The sequence below is a fragment of the Dendronephthya gigantea genome, unplaced genomic scaffold (genome assembly GCF_004324835.1).
Source record: "Dendronephthya gigantea isolate DGI-Jeju-01 unplaced genomic scaffold, DenGig_1.0 000001F, whole genome shotgun sequence".
In the NCBI taxonomy this organism is placed as follows: Eukaryota; Metazoa; Cnidaria; class Anthozoa; order Malacalcyonacea; family Nephtheidae; genus Dendronephthya; species Dendronephthya gigantea.
This window is the reverse complement of record NW_021163011.1, coordinates 3,757,492-3,775,636: the sequence shown is the minus strand read 5'-3', so window position 1 is coordinate 3,775,636 and position 18,145 is coordinate 3,757,492. Positions and strand designations below refer to the sequence as shown.

At 36.4% G+C, this 18,145-nt stretch overlaps 2 protein-coding genes across 3 annotated transcripts; one reads left to right on the top strand and one right to left on the bottom strand.

Moving 5' to 3' along the window:
- Window positions 1-13: 13 nt before the first annotated feature.
- Window positions 14-6,069, bottom strand: LOC114526089 (dnaJ homolog subfamily C member 3-like). The gene is made up of 16 exons (XM_028547594.1): window positions 5,896-6,069; window positions 5,647-5,751; window positions 4,740-4,864; window positions 3,893-3,967; window positions 3,776-3,814; window positions 3,389-3,493; window positions 3,225-3,313; window positions 2,997-3,089; window positions 2,514-2,574; window positions 2,343-2,401; window positions 1,758-1,863; window positions 1,537-1,657; window positions 1,228-1,277; window positions 972-1,054; window positions 725-870; window positions 14-463 (listed from the first exon to the last, which is right to left on the bottom strand). Exons 1-16 carry the CDS (start codon window positions 5,957-5,959, stop codon window positions 327-329), a joined length of 1,458 nt encoding a protein of 485 aa, XP_028403395.1. The 5' UTR covers window positions 5,960-6,069; the 3' UTR covers window positions 14-326.
- LOC114526076 (centrosomal protein of 295 kDa-like) lies at window positions 4,930-17,664 on the top strand. 2 transcript variants are annotated; one of them, XM_028547580.1, is made up of 23 exons: window positions 4,930-5,531; window positions 6,059-6,170; window positions 6,440-6,531; window positions 7,184-7,237; window positions 7,749-7,844; window positions 7,959-8,060; window positions 8,680-8,726; window positions 8,915-9,200; window positions 9,330-9,386; window positions 9,623-9,706; window positions 9,932-10,015; window positions 10,441-10,540; window positions 10,912-10,977; window positions 11,459-11,502; window positions 11,961-12,096; window positions 12,489-12,575; window positions 12,807-12,861; window positions 12,955-13,078; window positions 13,219-14,818; window positions 14,980-16,401; window positions 16,551-16,602; window positions 17,365-17,464; window positions 17,570-17,664. In XM_028547580.1, exons 3-23 carry the CDS (start codon window positions 6,472-6,474, stop codon window positions 17,618-17,620), a joined length of 4,707 nt encoding a protein of 1,568 aa, XP_028403381.1. In that variant the 5' UTR covers window positions 4,930-5,531; window positions 6,059-6,170; window positions 6,440-6,471; the 3' UTR covers window positions 17,621-17,664. The 2 variants fall into 2 exon arrangements, with proteins under 2 accessions (XP_028403381.1, XP_028403386.1); XM_028547585.1 differs by lacking the exon at window positions 4,930-5,531 and having other exon boundaries at window positions 6,121-6,259.
- Window positions 17,665-18,145: the final 481 nt, after the last annotated feature.

Genomic DNA, 18,145 nt, shown 5'->3' with positions numbered 1-18,145 from the left:
TAAGAGGACAACAAAAATCAAGGCACTTCTTCGAGTGAACTGGATTGATCTGCAATGTATAATGTATCAAGAAGACAATACATTAGTCTTTGCGAGCTCAGCTCCTCAATCACATGTCCACATGTCATAGTAATCTAATGGCACAGTTTTCATACAGCAATTTATCTATTTACATAAAATGTACCATCCGATGTCCTGATTACCCAAAAATATTAAACACACTTTCCAGGAAATAGGTGTTATGTCTATGGACTGTTGCGTGAATAGAGCTGTGGGGCGTGCGATCTAGCACGGAGATTAGAGGCGAACGCATACAATTGTTTTGTTTAGGGAAAATGAAATTTGAACTGAAATCCTTGTCCAAATGGAAATCCACCTGGGAAACCGCCATTTTGCCATCCTCCGCCATTTTGTTGTTCAGGATCTAGTGGGTCTTCGCCGTTATCAAACTTGGCTTTTTTCTCTGGAAAAATAAGCAATAATTTCGAGTTATATATGGCGAAAAGATTTCGATAATTGCGTGAACAAAAAAAACATTCTTCTATTTCTGGCTATTTTCATGCATTCCACTGTGTTTAGACGACGAGGAAAAAAAGCGAACTTTAAATAAATCATGCATGGAAAAATATAGCTAGCAACTGCATGTTGAATTTGTCCAAAATATGTCTTTAACCAGTTTATCAATTCATTCCTTTTCTGTTTTTAAAATGTTAATGCCACTTACCAGGATCAGTAAGAACTTCTTTTGCTGCCGCAATATCAATAAACATTTTCTCCGCTTTCTTCTTATCTTCCCCTTGATAATGGTCAGGATGCCACTCTACTGCTAATTTTCTATACGCTTTCATGATTTCTCGTTTACTTGCATTTCTACAACATCAATTAATTTACCATATATAATCACACTGATGTACACATCCTAACACTATATAATCAGCTAAATGCAGTTGCTGTGAGTACTGTATATATACCTTTTTACTTTTAAAATTTTATAGTAGTCCCTTTTCTTTGATTGCTTTAGAAGTCTTTGAGCTTTATCCAAACCTTCTTGCACCTGCACATGTATGAAAATTTCTTTCAATATTTAAATTAATAATACGAGTTTTTACCCTTCAGAAATAGAGCAGAGGGAAGGGAAAGCCAACAGCAAGGGCTTGACCAAGTCTATAAAAAAGAGGGGCTTTTTAAAAGTTTCAGACTGTAGTTATGTCCGAAAAAATAACTAACCTTGTTTAAATCTCCATTGATATTTTTTGCCGTTTGGTAATCGTTCACAGCTATAAGAAATTGTAGAAGTTCTTACATGCTATATCCCAGGAATGAATACAACAGAACATTCTTCAAGAATGTCGATTGTTTCAAATAATTATATAGGTCAACCTCGTAAAAACCCTGGGTACGAGGTTAAGAATTAGGTAACATTCGTGTATTTATATACATGAATAAAATAAATTAAGGCGGCATGTAGAGTCAGTGGAGTCATGCCTGCATGACGCACATGCTTATTATAGTTTAATGATTAACGACAGGCCTAACCTTCCTGATACATGTCATTAAGTATATATCCTTCTGCTCTATCACATAAAGCATCAACATTATTTTCGTCCAGCTTTATCGCCTCTGAACAAGAATTTAACGTTTTTTCCACATCACCGTTCTTTAAAAAAATGTAAAATCAAATTATCACCCTATTATAGTTTAGCAGTTTATAATACCTTCGCCAACTACATTATTTAATTAATAAAATGTTCACATACCATGCGATGGCAATGGCATATCTGTGTTTTCGCCTTCAAGATGTAAAAATGTAAATTTGGTTCAGTTTTTAACGCTGACTCTAACTTCTGTATAGCATCTGAATAGCTGTGAATCAGAACAATGTGCATGAATTAGAAAAAAAGGGCATACAAACAAAATTATGGATTAAAAAAATTTCTATTATTTCTATACTCTGAAAACTCAAATGACACATATCCAAAGTTTCCTTGCTCGAAATAACGCAGAGTTTATTCGTATAATTATATATGTATAAGAAGGTTTACATCAGCATCATCATGACAAAAGTAGGACTATATTCGCATTTTTCTAACAATTGAATAGTGTGTTATACGTTAAATTAAGGTCTCATTATACGCAAGGTCTAATTAGATACGTTTGCCATAATAATCTGAATATACGATATACAATATTCATCTGAAGGTAATAATCTGAATATACGACATACAATATTCATCTGAAGGGGAATCATTTTACAAAAAAAAACGATAACCTATGGAAACACTATAATCGTAATTGCTGAACAGAAAAAAAATTCTGTCAAATTCATTATGTTTTGCGCTAACCTTGCTCCGTCTATCAAACCCTGTGCTTCATTGAATTGTTTGTTCAATTTCTTTAATTTCTGATTAAAGAGAATAAATAAAGCAATGAAACTCCATGCATGTCTAGCTACAAAAGTGCATGCACGAGGCGTACGAAGCATAGTAGTATAGTATATACCATATGCATAGTACCTTATATAGGGCGAAGCAATCTTTGTGATCGGGATCGAGTTTAAGACATTCTCTAATTTCTCTGAAAGTAGAATTTTCAGGAATACTTTATAATGTATTTTTCTCAACCAATGAAACCTGGTTATAACCGCGTATAGGATAATAAAATGCATTGTGGCACAAATCAAAGCCGGCTAAAAGAATTCGTGGAGGCTGGTGTATGCAAAAACGTTTTTCTGAAGAGGCCCATAACGTCATTTCATTCAAGATGAAACATATGATCACCTCTTTTACTGTATAATAAACTTAAACAACACAAGAAGCTTCTCTTAATGATATAGGCTTCATCCATTTGCGAGGACCTAAAACAAATTGCCATTTCCCAAAGCATGCACTTGCCAAAAGCGATGTTGTCGGCGTCTTTGGCCACGGTTTATAGAAGTAGGAACAAAAATTCATGCACAGTAGTGCCGTCGATAGAAATGTTCCAATGCTGAAAATTACCTTAGTCCATCTTCCAACTCTCCCATTTGATATTGCAATCTACTAATTTGTAAAAACGCTCCAGTGTTGTCGCTAACTAATTTTGTTGTTGCTCTAATAAAGAAAGGATACTGTGTTACCTTTATTTACGGAAAATGCGTATTGTAATAACTATTGACCAGTACCCAAGTTCCTAAAAAATTGAAGCTGTACTGTACACACATAACCGTAGGGTAGAACGAAGCTTACTTAATATCAGCCACAGCTTTATATAATTCTCCCATAACTTCATAACATTTTCCTCTCTTCGCTCTTAACGTCGCATCCCAAGGAGCGATCTGTAGGAAGATGCACACGCTATGTTACGTGATTAAGCTCTAAAATATATGCCACAAAACAGCCAGACTACGAACCTCCAAAGCTTTGGTTAATTGTTCTATGGCACTTTGATAGTCGCCCATATCCATTAAGACATTACCATTTTCAACGTAGGATTTGAATGGTTCTATTATTGAGAGCTGTAAAATACAACAAAAAAAACGCATGAGGGTTCCTTTTTAAGTGGATCTTGAAATTAAGAAAAAGGTTATGTCATGAGAATAACAAAAACGATTTTAGCGTCATCAGCACGTACATTTTACCAAAAGGCATTGCGCGAATTAATTTTGTCGCAAAGTAGGGAATAACCGCAGCCTCACTGTGCCCAAACTTCAAAAATTTCAATTCGCTTTTTAAACTATGCCCAAAGTCTTATCCGTACTTTCTTGCATTGTATAACGCATTCATTAATGAAAACCTACCTGTTTCAAAGCTTCTTCGTTATTATTATCAATTCTCAGCTGTAAAATCAGTGAAAAACAATAGATTTAAAAACCCATTGTCTTAAATGTTCAATTACCAGAAATCAAATTTCCTACCACAGCTTCAAAATCAATGTGAGCCAAATCTGGCTCGCCTCTCTTTAAATGGACATTTCCTCGTTGAAGGAAAGCCTATAAATGAAATTCATGGTAGAAAAGATATGCGATAGTTATAAAAAAATATGATAATACAAAAAATTAAGGTTCAAAGATGTAGACGTGACAGCCAATTGCATGCTATACTCTATATGATAATTTACGCGGTAGCTATATAGTGAACGCTTGACCGAGTATGGAAACAGAGGGGTTGTAATTGCGTCCTAATTAAACGCCAGGTAAGTGGATGTAATAGCACAAATGCCACGTGTATGCAGTCAGCAGTGACAAAGCCACATCAAGACAAATTTACATCGGTGAAAAGGGAACCTCCGGTACGATAGTTACGTAGCCGTAGGACAACCCCGAACTCCGATATTTATGCAATCGACTCGCCCGAGAAATTGCGTGAAACTGGCCGTCACATTGCAATACCAAAAAGGCTTGGACTACATGCAGTAGACAGGATGAGATATCAAAAGGAAATGTTAAATTTCTAACTTAAGATATCTTGCAGTAAAAATTCTTATTTTCACATTAAGACATTTACTCAAGTAAGTTGCCAATTCGTCTGTGTTAATATTGCTAGCAAAAAATTTAAAAGGGACATAAACGCACATGCTTCGTCCTAATTTGTATATACAGTATAAGAACCATCAAAGTATTGAAGCATGGCTCTACTGTATGCATTGTTTTAGCTTAATGTGTGAATTCATATGATATTTTAGACAGATAGCGATAGATTAAAGAGAAATGCTCCATACATTTTCAAGAAAATGATAAGTCGTAGGCTTTCGGGTTTTTTTACCTGTAAGAACTTTGGATTTAATTTAATTGCTTCATCAAGATCTGGCAATGCTGAGCGTGATCTACCCATTGCCATCAAGACTGTGGCTCTTTTGAAATAAGTTAAGAAATTTGATGAATCACCCTCTAAAAAATATTTGAAATATATTGTCAAGAACTAATACTTTAAAGAAAATGTAATGCCCTTTTAGGTCACTCCAAACCATAATCACCCAGTAATTTTAAACCACAAATGCTGGTAATTACCATGGAAACCAATGCTCAAGGTTGATAATTGGTACTAGACTAGAAAGTAAGAAACCTATGCCATAAACATTAACCTAGCAGGCTGTCCATTTTTATACATGAACAAAACTGAACCATCCAGTATTGAGTGTGACCACAGATCAGTGAGTGTGACTAATCACAAGTGGTTGTAGAAAGTGTCCACAGGGCTTTTTATCATATTCACTGAAGTGGCACATGCCCTTTCAGCAATTGTAAAGCAAGCAAGCATATGGACTGATGGGAAATGAAAGGCTTAATGTGCTATGGAATGTACAATCTTGTAGCTCTGGGTATGCGATTGCGGAACTAGCAACTTTTATTGCAATCTTTAGTTATATACATCTCTTTAAATTTAACATAAACATTAGGTGCAGATGAAATAATGATTTTCAGGTGGATCTCTGGAATAATTTATGGTATATTATCCAACTATGAACATTGGTGCAGCATTGAATTAGCAATGATCTGCACTGACAAATATTATGTATATATGGGGTCCCTGACATGCAATCCCAAGAGACTCAAGGTAGGTTTACAAGAACTCTACTCTAGACATAATCTATTAGCTTAGATTCAAAGGTTTGCATATAAACTAGGACTGATCAGGGTACTGGATGACAAAATAAAAAACATGACATTACCAACAGCTGCATGATAATGCGAAAGGGCATCTGATAACTGTCCGGCAGAGACCAATTTCATTCCCATTGCAAGATGTTGGTTTACTTCCTCACTTGCTCCATGAACTAGCAAAGTAAAGAAACGTACATATCTAACTACCGGCTTGGTGTCAGCGCTGCAAAACATTAATGTCATTTGTATAAATTACTGAAAGTAAAAATTCTTTCCTTGTTTACATGTTGTGTTCTCCCATTCTAACGCATACTTACCAAACTGACCAAGGTCTAAAGCGACGTACATAAAAACAGAGGTTAACTTAGTAATCCACGACATTTCTGAAGCGTATCTTAACAAAAAACTTTATACATTACGATACAAAATGAAAATAATTAAATATCACTCCTCAAAAAAGATGATGTGTATTTTATCCAGTGGTAAATATCGCCTGGCGTGGTGAGCTCTCATTGGCCACCGAATATTGTCGTCATTCAACGGAAAGTGTTCGGATTGCGCGAATTTTCAAACATGGAGAAGGTTCCGTGTGGTGAGAAGCTGCCTTTTCTTTACACATTTTGATGAAAACATACGAATAATTTTACTGTTTGATGGTTCAAATGTCACCAACGATTTTAAGTAAGAAATATCTGAAGTAATACGCTTATGTTGGCGCCTTCTGTCGTGTTCATAGCTGTGTTTGAGTAGTATAAAAATAATATTAAGATATAATAATAATTTCAATTTCATACACTGAAACTGACAGTGCCTTTTATATTATTAATTTTAATTTACAGATACTCATTATTTTCTTCACAGGATATATATCATAACGTGTAAAACCTGAAAGAATGGGCAAGAGACAGGATGTAAACAACCGAATGTTTTTGAGACCAAGTCCAAATGAAGAGGCATGATTTTTTGATGTTTTCACTTCATAGCATAGGTAGCCCAACAATCAGGTTTTTGGTAAAGTAAGACTGAAACTCTTGCCAGTTTCCATCTATCTAGACCACATGTCACATGTATAGTATATTGTAGTTGCAATTTATGAACCAGGCAGAATTGAATCTCAACCATAATATTACAATAGCCCAGCATAAGGTAGGTAGGAAGAACAGCCATAACACAAACAATTTTAATACATTTATTACAAGAGCTAATGTTTTGTCTGTAACCTTTTCAAAGCAAATAAAATATATAAATATAACCTAACTATATGTCATCTATACATATTATATTTCAATTGCTTTGACATGTATAGCGATTTTCTTCTTTTGATACATCATGCATGTGAACGAGAAATTAGTTACAAATGTTTGAATGTATAAAAGCTTTTATTTTGAACATCTGTAAGTAACAAATTCACTTGTTCACATCTATCAAAAGTTTGCACATAAAATTGCTGCAAAAATCGGCCATTACAACCAGTTATGAGTATGTAGTGCAAGACTTAATTAATTTTATCAGACTGTATCAACCCCCTAATTCTAGTATTAATGCTCCCGACTAGGAAATGCAAAGTTGTTAAGTTTAAACATAGATTTTTTATGCTACATCTAGGTGAAACTTCTCCAAGATGAAAAGCAAAAATTACGTAAATTACGACTTCAACAGGTATACTGTCTTTTAAGACAACTCATATGTACTGCCAAGGTTTTCCTGCACAGGATAGTTTTCAGCCAAATTTTCAAGCTCCATTAGTCGTTACATGATTATACTTGTAATCATGCAGTTTAATTCATACTGCTTGTCTGTAAATCTGCCACATTTTTGCACATATTCTGGGTGTTTATATGCAGCTAAGATGAGCTAGTATGTGTAAGAATTGTATATGACTGTATCAGGATCAGTTAGCCACATGATTACATGAAACTACTATAAACCCTCAGGTTGCAAAAATTAGAAAATCAAACCTAAGTAGTGTCAAGAAATTTTTGATTTGCTTTTAATTTGGACCATTACACCAATATGTTACTACTATAGGTGCATATATCTATGCTGCCGTATTGCACATGACTCTCATTCAGATCTAACACCAATAGTCATAATGTCATATATATAATATCTTTTGTCATGTATAGTTTTTACCCATGATAGCCAGTTGTAAAGTTTCGCCAATTCACAGGTGAGACAACAGGAAAAACTCCTGGCAAGCAAAGCTCGCAAGAAATTTAAAGAAAAAGAAAGGAAGGAAATTGACATCCTGGAAAATGAGTTAAAGGTTAGTTTAATTTCGCTTTAAACTATAGTAGAGGTAATTCCTTAGAGGGTTCCTTAATATCTATGTAGGAAATTTGAAAAAAGATTCAGTTAAAGTTTTATTAATATTTTTTAGAAAAAGTGGCACGCAGACATAACGGAGAAGCGAAATTTACTGGAAAATGAGTATTATGAAAATGTAGCACATGTTGGTGAAGGTCATGAAGCAGCTCTAACGGTGATTATTTTTTGTTAATTTGTTTAAAACTGAGGTATCATCATATGTACAAAACTCATCGATCGTATATCCAGTGGATTAGATATCCATGCAGCGAAATACATGTAAGTGCGTGCACTCATAGCAATACTAATTTCTGGATTGGAAAGAGATATGAGATCGGAACAAACTACTCCTGGAAATTTAACTACAAGTAGCTACTCCTGGAAATTTAACTACCAGTCTGCATGAAATTTTTACTACACCATCGATCTTGACAGTTGTAAAAATCGATATACTGAGTGTGGTAAAAATTTGATGCACCCATGAACGAATAATTCACCACTTCGACGAATTAGTTTTTAGGTTAATATTAAGAGGGCTGGGCCATTTTGGAGTAAAAATTACCTATTCAAAATATGTCTTGGCGCTCATGATCGGCCATATGCATGTATTTTCCTTTTTGTTTTTGAGTTGACTAGCTCCACGAGCTCGTATATAAACGTAAAAAAATTGTATACATAAATGTCCATCCCATGCAAACTCGATCCAGTTAAATTGACAGAAAAGTAGTCCGTCGAAATGGCTATAAATCTGTTAGTGATGCTAATTAAGATGCTTATGACATGAAATTTTGTAGTGTGAAGATGGAATTCCAAAGGAGAGGTTGTTGGAAGATGAGATTAAGTGAGTATTTTATGTCAAATCTGGCACTTTGTGTTTCTGTGCTTGTGCACGAACTTTGCCTAAAAAGATAGGGTCAACTCGACACTTCGCATGCGAGCTGTTCACTTTTTTTGCAAAAAATTGCAAAACCTTTCAAAAAGATATTTGGTTATATATTAATATAAAACCATGCATATTTGGTTTTGAAGAGCTTCTGAAAGATACAAGAATGCCCTTAAGAGGTTGAAAGAAGCTGACGCAGAAAAAGCGCAAATGTTAAACGAGAAAACTGAGGCGAAAAATAAAGCTATGGAAATAGAAAGAATTCGTGCTGCCAGAGTGGCCGCATTAGAACCTCCTGTTCCCGATATTGCTCAGAATTTGGAATCGATTCAAAAGCATAGATATAAGCAAAAGAATGTGGATCAATATAGTTCAACGTATTACCACATACCTCGGGAACGTGTCGAGAGAGCTGATCCAAATATTCATCAGGTATGTTGTTTTTAATCTCATTTGTAAGACACCAAGGTGTTGTAATTGCGGTTGTTTTTATTAAAGTATTAGTACGTTCTTCCTATACATTAGCTGCCACGTGTGGAATTATCTTATCCTATTTTAAAGGTTGATGCAAGGCACGCGGCAAAAGAGGAAGAAGAACGAATACAGATGGCAAAAGAGGTAACCTCTCGTCGGTATTAAAGAGTATTTAGGGAACGTGCGTGGGCATTCCTCTGTAGTATAAAAAGGGCATACACGGCATGGGTTCATCATTCGTGTTACGATCACGAATATATCTAAATTGTTTTATATTATAATCCTAGTCATCCAGTAGACCCTGTAATCATCCACTAAAGGCTGGTCATTTGTAAAACCCTGGTCATCAGTATTATGACTATGCTTTTATTTTTGCGCAGGAGTCTAACAGAAATTTTTCGGAACAATTGGAGAAAGCACGATTACGACACAAGCATGCGAAGTCAAAGTTAATGTTAGAGAAGGTAATTGTTTATCAGATTTTATGCCTCCGGAACAAAAACCAAACAAAACCGTGAATGCTGGATAATAATGTTTGCTTTAGCAAATAGTAATTCCTCTATCATCACCGGCAACTTGTAAGTGAAATCAGAATGCCATAGGGGAGGTTATCCCAAGTCATGATAGTATAGATTTGCTTGGCCCATATGCAGTGACTGTTAATTGATTATTCCTTTCAAATCACGCAGGATCATAATAGACTACTCGAGGAATTGGAACACTTTGAGAGAGTGGATAGACAAAGAAGACAAGAAATTGTATCCAAAATTCCTGTAAGTTACAGCTTGTGACTCCTTATGCAAAAATTTCAGCAAATAAAATATAGACATTTTGTGTCGATCTTTGTATACCACAATAACCTAAGTATCGTGGACGATACTTATTTCTATAAGTTAACCTATGAGTCGATCACTGTCTTAAATCTTATATTTTCCCCCATGAACATTAATCACCTTGTATATATAACCGCACCAAACGTTTATTGGAAAATGAAGGCACACCCAAAATGGTTATCATTTTGACGATTCAATGCAAAATAGCCGAAACGTTGAAACAAAATGTACGATAACCATTTTCGGAACGGTCTATGTTTTTTACAATGTGTAGACATCAAACTTCGATAACCCTGATAGAAACTGATAGTGTAAGCAGGTGTTGTTGACATTATTGTTTTCTTTTTAATATCACAAAATGTCAGAAACACGTGTTTGAACCACCTCATAGAAGAATTGAAGTGAGCGAAGAAAGACAACGCGAAATAGAGCATGCATTTGAAGATATGTACATGGCACAAACCAGTAAGAAGCTTATACAGAAAGTTGTTATTATTTCATAATCGAGAAATAGCGGGAAAAGTTTTAATGGTAGAGGAAAAGGGCGGGAACTACTGTATTGATGATTGTTTTTTATATTTTCAATTTCCTGATCATATTATTTTCATATGTCATACCGGCAATTTGGTCATCCTGTGCTAATATTTTAGTGCTTATTAACTGTTAATTATAATGACATGAAATTTGCATAGCAAAACAAAATCTTCAGATTTCAAGATAATTTAGGCTTCATCCAATTTTTGTCACTTTGAAAAAATGCAGAACAATCACTATGCGGCTTTCTACAACTGCTTCCATGCAATTGTTCTATAAACATTTACTATATTTCTTTGTAGATTACATGGGAGATGTAACCATGGCACAGGATGCATTACCCGTTTCTCCTGCTGTCACTGATGAAGGTATAAGTAAAAACAACCTCGTACCCAGAATTTTACCCTCGTACCCAGAATTTGGTAAAGCCAGCAAGTTGCTACAAATTGGTAACGACCATGTTCGTTGGAATCAGCGTTTTTCTGCCCTGTCTTTATCAACCGGGAATTTCTGTGCTTTTTGCCATGTACAATAAGGCTGTATGGACGTGCTGTTTTTCTTAAGTGTATATGCAGCTTCCTCCACAACATCACCGCTGGATCATGCTACTTTTGCTTTATAGCAATTCTACTGAACTTCTTTTCCCTTATTTCTACCCGTTTTCTAGTGAAACCTGGGCCACGCCCAAATAGTGTGTTTAATACAACATCTCCAAAAAATACCACCCAAAACTATCTGAATAAAATAAAAATATTGCGATGATAAATATCTAGATCTTCAAACCAACAACTCATTATTGTATATAAAACCAGTTATTGAAGTTATATCGTATATATGGCTTTTTTGTAGAAATTTCAGACGCGAAAGAAGAGCGAATCACAGTCGATATGAAGGTAATGTTAAAAACCAAAATCTCACCTGCCACTGGCAAACCTTTAGATGCATTATAGGACATGCTAGACATGGGCGCCAATCGAACGTTAATAGAGGGGGACCATATTCACATATTCTGTTATGCCAGGCTGATTTCTTTTGAAAGTGAAGATGCTAGGCCAGTTCATATATAGTTTAATACTGTAGTATACAGAATGCTTTAGGTATAGTTTAGTATGTTGGTAAAAAAAAATGTTGAAATAGCATTTCAACGTTGGTAAATGTTCTGGAGGCACTTACTTAATTTTTACCAATTTAATTAGTCAAAATGTTGATTTAAATGCATCTCAGGCACCAAATCTAGATTAGGAAGGATCCATCCTGGCTTAGCTATGCATGGTTTGTGAAATTCAAAAAATCTTAAAACACTGACCTACTTTAAAATGATTTGCTTGAGACCAATTGTTATTTATTGCAGCCGAGCGATCTTGAAAAGGATGTTCAAATTGACCAACCGTCTGGGAGTTTGCCGGAATTGCCTGCTGGTGAAGGAAGGAGGAAATTTGTTGAAGAAGCAGAGAAATCTCGTACTGATCCCAGACCATCCTCAAAAGGTTATTAAGATTAATAATAAGTTAATTGAAATAGCTTTCCTACATGTATACGGTAGAAATATTTCTTTGCCTCAAAAGGCTGTAGTCTACTCTAGTAAAGGCTTGTCGGGGTAAATTACGAAAAAGCACATGCACAAAATAATTTTGCTCGCATATTACGCTAATTTGGAAGAAAATAACGCCATCCGTATTGACCCGCGGGTACCTTAACCTGCTTATTACTGCCCATGGTAGGTTCCGGCATTCAACCCCCAGTAATTTGCTAAAAGACTAGCGCTTGCTTTAATTCAACGGGGAGCGACCATTTCTCAGCCAAACAGTGCCCAGCTCCAGTAAGACTTGACCCATCAACCGCATGCAACTTTACGTAAATTAATATTTTACATTTTTAGATCCTCTCAAGAGACTTTTGAAAAAAATAGATATTCAGCGCGACCGATGGAAATCTAAAGAAAGGGAAACGGCCAAGGGCACTGCAGGTATGTACTTTATATGGCATGGTATAAACATTAAGAACTCCTCATACTAGCCCTGTCTCAGCTAGCTTATACATGTATATATATTAGTGGTATAGCATTGCATGGTATTACAGCTCTATTATTTTAAAATAGGCTTCGTTACTGCAGATTGTGCGATTATGAGAGTACGTATATTATCATCATTTAGATATAATAATGCGTGACCTTACTGTGGTGACCTTTTCTTAATAGGAGTGGTCATTATACCAGACGACGAGTCAGAATTCAGTGAAGGAACATTGACGATGTACGATGAATTGATCGCGTTTCGTCCTCATTTCATTCCAATGATATTTTTAATATACTTATTTATCAAAACGTAAAATTGATTTTCCCTTAGGACAACAGAGAAGACGCGGTCTGCGAGTGTTGAATCTGATGTTGTCAATGAATTGCAAAGAAAAACACTTTTACATCCTCACGAAGAGGCGGAACTTACAAGAGCGAAATCAAAACATATTCCTGTAAGTTTATTCTGTATATTTAATGATGCAAAGCTTGTTCACCAGCATTGGATATATACCTTGATATTCTTATCCTAATTCGATGGTAGAAAGAACGAATATTGTGCCTTATACGTTCCATTTTTACAATATTTTTACAGATGCCTGGTGCTACGAGAAAAGTTGAAATTGAGAAGCAAAGAGAAGAGTTACAACAACAGAAGCTGAAGCTACAACTTCAACAACAGCAAGTCATGCAGGAACACCTACAGCTTCAATTTGATGCTTTGAACAATGATGTAAATGAAAAATCAGATCAAGCAGATGGCGATGATAATGATATAAAATTCACCGATCTAAGTTCTGGCGTACTTTCTGATGACGTAAGAACTATCGATGCCAGCGAATCTGATGAAGCTGGAATTAACAAAGTTTCTGGAGACATTCAGCCGGACCCATTCCATACTGAAGAATCGGGAGACGAAACCAACTTGGGTTGCCCTGGCGGGTTATACTCCGTTCAAAAAAGTTTATCTGAAGATGAGTTTGTTCCTGTACCTCGTGTATCGTCTGCTGGCATCTTCAGAGCTCCGCCTCAACCATTACCCTTACATTTTGCCAAGTCAACTGACACAACTACTGGTATTGACAAGCTTGCCTCCGCTGAAATACCATTAATTCGAAAGTCTTCATCACGACCTTCTAGCCCAGATCAATATGAAACAGGTCCGCGCATCGATCAACCGCGGCTAGGTGTTACCTTTAAGGAACCGTCACTGCAAATATCCCCACCTCATGTTGCTATACCTGCACCTAATCTTCTTGAAGAGGCAATAGCTTCTTCACCTGAGGCACTACCAAGAACTGTTGATCCAATGCAACAACCAGAGTCTCTTGTTTTTCATGATAATCGTGGAACGTTTTCATCCCCAAGTTACAAACCTCCCCATGATTCAATCGCGGAAGATATCTCACCAGAGGGTAGCCAAGGACGAGCTGTAATCTCTGATAGCAAAAGTCCTTTCTTTCATATCCCTACAGCTATTTCAAGTGCATCTGGTGAGCCATCATTCCAGTTTCCTGGGAATCGAGAAACAGATACTGCTTCGTATTTACATTTTTATCAACAACAATTGTTAGAACAACAAAATCGCATACGAGAACAACAGAGAGCTATTCAGGAAAGACAGCAAAATCGTCTCGAACAGTTGAAACATTTTCAAGAACGTCTTAGACGACAAAGGAATATTACAGGTTCAGGAAATTTCGAAAACATTCCTGCGGAAAGATCTCGTCACGTCACCGGGCAGTGGCAATCTCTTAAACCTAGCACTCGATATACATCTGAAGACTCGTCATCTAGCACAAGTCTTGCTAAATCCGATAAAGAATCATTTGATGGTGATGTGTCTCATGATGTACAAAAGACTGATAAAGCTTCTCCTTCAGTGAACCAACCTAAAGTGGATGCACCCGAGCTACCTGTATCTGAGGATCTTATGAATGACACATCGTCCTCTCCAAGTCGCTATTCTAGTGAATTGATATCAGTTAAAATTCATGACGCTTCCATACTTCCTAAACCATCAGATCTTGGGCTGTGGAGTGACAGTACACCACATGTATCATCTGATGCGACGAAGAGCTCATCTACAACCCTGGATGACAGTAAGAGTGGAAAGAGAGTCGATGAACAATCACGGCCTAACATACATCGTGAATATGGGATTTCCAGTTCAACTTCAAACAACAATAATCATGGCAAGTATATTTTTTAAATAGTTTTTCCATATAATAAAAACTTTTCGAATAAACATACACAGCAAACATACCCCTTGCCCCTTCTTAGACCCTACTGGGTCCATCCCTGGGTATATCAATGTGAATATAACTGCGAGAATAATGGTACCACTCTCATTTAGGAGATGCAAGTGAAACGAATAGTTTCAACCGCAGTTCTGAACGTTCTAGTTTGAAGTCGGGCAGTAGTATTGATTCTGGACCACTGACCTCGTCGTTACCGAGATCTATGGACAAGAACATATCTACAGACAGCAGTGCATCTGACAGTAATAACAACCTGCTACAACGCATGGAGAGCTCCTTCCAAAAATTTCAAGAAATGATTGATGAAGCGAAAACTTTGAATGAAAAGTATCTTTATGGAGCTACACATCCTGTTAATGTTGCAGTAGAAAAACGTGGTTCATTGGAAGCCATACTAACTACAGATAAAAGTGAATCTGATACAAAACCAAAATGGGATGAGTACAGGTCAGACGAGAAAGAAACTGGTTATTCTTTCCGATCCGTTCACGCTGTTAATGATGCATTTGATGACGAATTAGCGTCCGGTCACGGAAGGTACAAAGAAGATGATGGTCTTTTAAAAGATATCCATGAATCGCAAAAAGAAAATTTAAAATCAACCAATATAAACGAATTAAACCGTACTGTTGAATTCAGTTCTCCATTAACTTCAAATCAAGAAAACCTAACTGATTTTGGAGTACAACTCTCCCCAAATATAATGTTGGGTAAAGAGCATGAACTGTTACAAAGTTCCCCTAGGGCCTTGTCTGTTATTCCTGAAGAGACCCGTGTGAGTGAAGATGACCTTTCAGAAGGGGTTCTGGAGGAAGACGATAAGAACTCTGAAAGACCGTCATCACCATCGATTCATTTATCAGACTTTTTTCGACGTGGTGACGAAGAGTTTGCGGGGATAAGGAGTTTGATGGATTCTCCAGACATGCAGTCATTCCGTTCTCAAGATAGAGGTGATCACAGTGAGCCATCATACAGATCACCTAACTATGTTCCACGTCGTTCGTACAGTTTAACACCTGACGGTTCTGGTGAACGGCAACAGACTCCGAAACCAGATCCCACCGACCTGGTTAAACACAAACCAGATCTTTCTACTAAAAATGTATTTCCGGTTGGAGTAATAACCAGTGCAGAAGCTTCAAACAAGTTTGGGTCTCATGTTAATTTACCCCTAACCAAAAGACGATCTTCCGACGAGCCCTCCAATACGTCTGTTCCCTCGGACGATGTTATCTTATCAGGTCTTTCTAGTCTTTCGTTGTCTCAGACTGATCAATCAACTAGTGGATTAAGTCTTCAAGACGCATTCCGTAAAAGTCGGCCTGAGTTCTTCAGACATTCAGAAGAAAGAGCACTACGGGTCAAGGAAGCAAGATATCGGCTCTCGCCTGTAAAAAACAAACAGGAGATTGGTAACGATACTCACGACAAAACTCCTGAAATAACAAAACACGAAACTCTCGAGCCATTTGCCTCGAAACTCGGCGCTGAGAAAATCGGCGGGAAAAAATCAGGTAACTATAAATATCTGCTTTTCAAACGTGCATGCCATATCGCTTGTTCGAAAATACGCCCGTGAAAAAACTTCCACCTTCATGGGTTATAAATAACAGATGGAAGAGGATGGTGCACTTCACATTTGCTGATATAATTCTTTGACTAGATGGTGGTGGACGTAAGATTGGAAAACAAGAGATGAAAGATCGCACCAAAAGGTTAATAACTGATGTTTCTTTTTTTTGTTTCTTATATTTTATAATATAAGATTATTTGTAGCCGAATAAATTTGATTGGTTTAAAATCCGGGCCCAGTGGTCGATTAATTGTTCGATTGCCGTTAGTAGACTTTTCATATTATATACTAAGAATATATAATATAGATACTAGACTTTTTTCATAATGACGTCAAACGCAGTTTGATTGGCTCGATAGTTTTGTGGAGCCAATCAAATTTGGTGTAACGTCAGACTTTCTGCATTTGACGTCATTATAAGAAAAGTCTATTAGGGTAAAAAGTAAGTCGAAAAATATTTTCTTTAGTTACTATTATGTTCATCAAACAACCATACATGCAAGCGTAGCTAATGATACCATGGATAGTTAAAAGACTGTGATTTTATTATCCATGATGGTACAAGCTTAAATAAGGAGCTTTGGATCCTTACGACTCCGAAATCTAGTACCGCTACGAGATTTTCACCGTCGAATATCTTCTGCCCCAGACTTTATATCGCTCAGTTTACACACCACATTATTTTAAAAACAGTTGCACGAAAGCCTCGTACTAGCCGTAGCATATATCTAAAATTGAAAATAAGGCCTCTTGACGACGTTTCGACTTATAATGGCCGTCATCGCCATCGGGGAAATTTAGCTAGATGTTGATAACAAAGTTGCATACAGGGCATGTATTTGCCGATGTCTCGGATATTGTACCACATTTCTTTCACGATTGGTTCCATTCCTTCGTTTTGAAGGTTGTATGAAAACTTACCTGACATACGACAGAAGGCTGTTGAAAAACAACGAGAGCGAACCTACACAACCAATCGAGCAAAAGCTCAAGAATTTCAAAAGGTTTGTTTGTATTCATTATTGTAAACGAAAATATTCCAGAGCAATTATCAGACATTTCTTAAACGAAAACAATGATGTTGATAACGATGTTAATCACTTCTATAGCAAACAAGAGAGCGATTGCGAAAGCTGAATGCTAAAAAAACAAGAAAATAGAAATAATCGGTGTTCATTAATTATATATTTTGCTGTACTTAAATTCTGTGTCAATATATGTAAAAGTGTAATATACTATATAATAAATGTGTTAAACATTTAGAAATGAAATAAACATGATAAATGTGTTAAACATTTTGAACGGAAATTCTATACAAATTGCCAGAGTTTGGTACAAATGAATTCTTCAGCTGAGACTGAATGATTCTACCGTGTTTTTTTATTTCTAAACTGATCCTGAAATTTGACGTAATTAGAGCATGAGGCAATATAACAATGTCCCACACCGAATTCCCAACTGCTTGAATCCATCCGGCTATACATGATCACACGGGAAATATGATCACATGCAGAACGGACATTTTCAAAAACGGCTTGAAGTGTGTGGGAAAACCGACGATTTCAAACAAAACAGGCGTACAACTGCTCGGAGGTTGCATTGATGAAAAAAATTGACCACAGAAGCTAGGGCCAATGTAGACTATATGATTTAGTTGTATGCAATTATCATTCTGACGAATGCAA

Bases quoted from the DNA above. Each gene is read 5' to 3' on its own strand.
- LOC114526089 (XM_028547594.1), bottom strand. From the start codon at position 5,959: ATGTCGTGGATTACTAAGTTAACCTCTGTTTTTATGTACGTCGCTTTA. The intron at 2,575-2,996 runs GTAATTTTCAGC...TTCTACTTTCAG, and splicing joins GAGTTGGAAGATGGACTAAG to AGAAATTAGAGAATGTCTTA. The intron at 2,402-2,513 runs GTACTATGCATA...CTCTTTAATCAG, and splicing joins ATTGCTTCGCCCTATATAAG to AAATTAAAGAAATTGAACAA.
- LOC114526076 (XM_028547580.1), top strand. From the start codon at position 6,472: ATGGGCAAGAGACAGGATGTAAACAACCGAATGTTTTTGAGACCAAGT. The intron at 10,541-10,911 runs GTAAGAAGCTTA...ATTTCTTTGTAG, and splicing joins TATGTACATGGCACAAACCA to ATTACATGGGAGATGTAACC. The intron at 12,097-12,488 runs GTTATTAAGATT...TTACATTTTTAG, and splicing joins TCCCAGACCATCCTCAAAAG to ATCCTCTCAAGAGACTTTTG.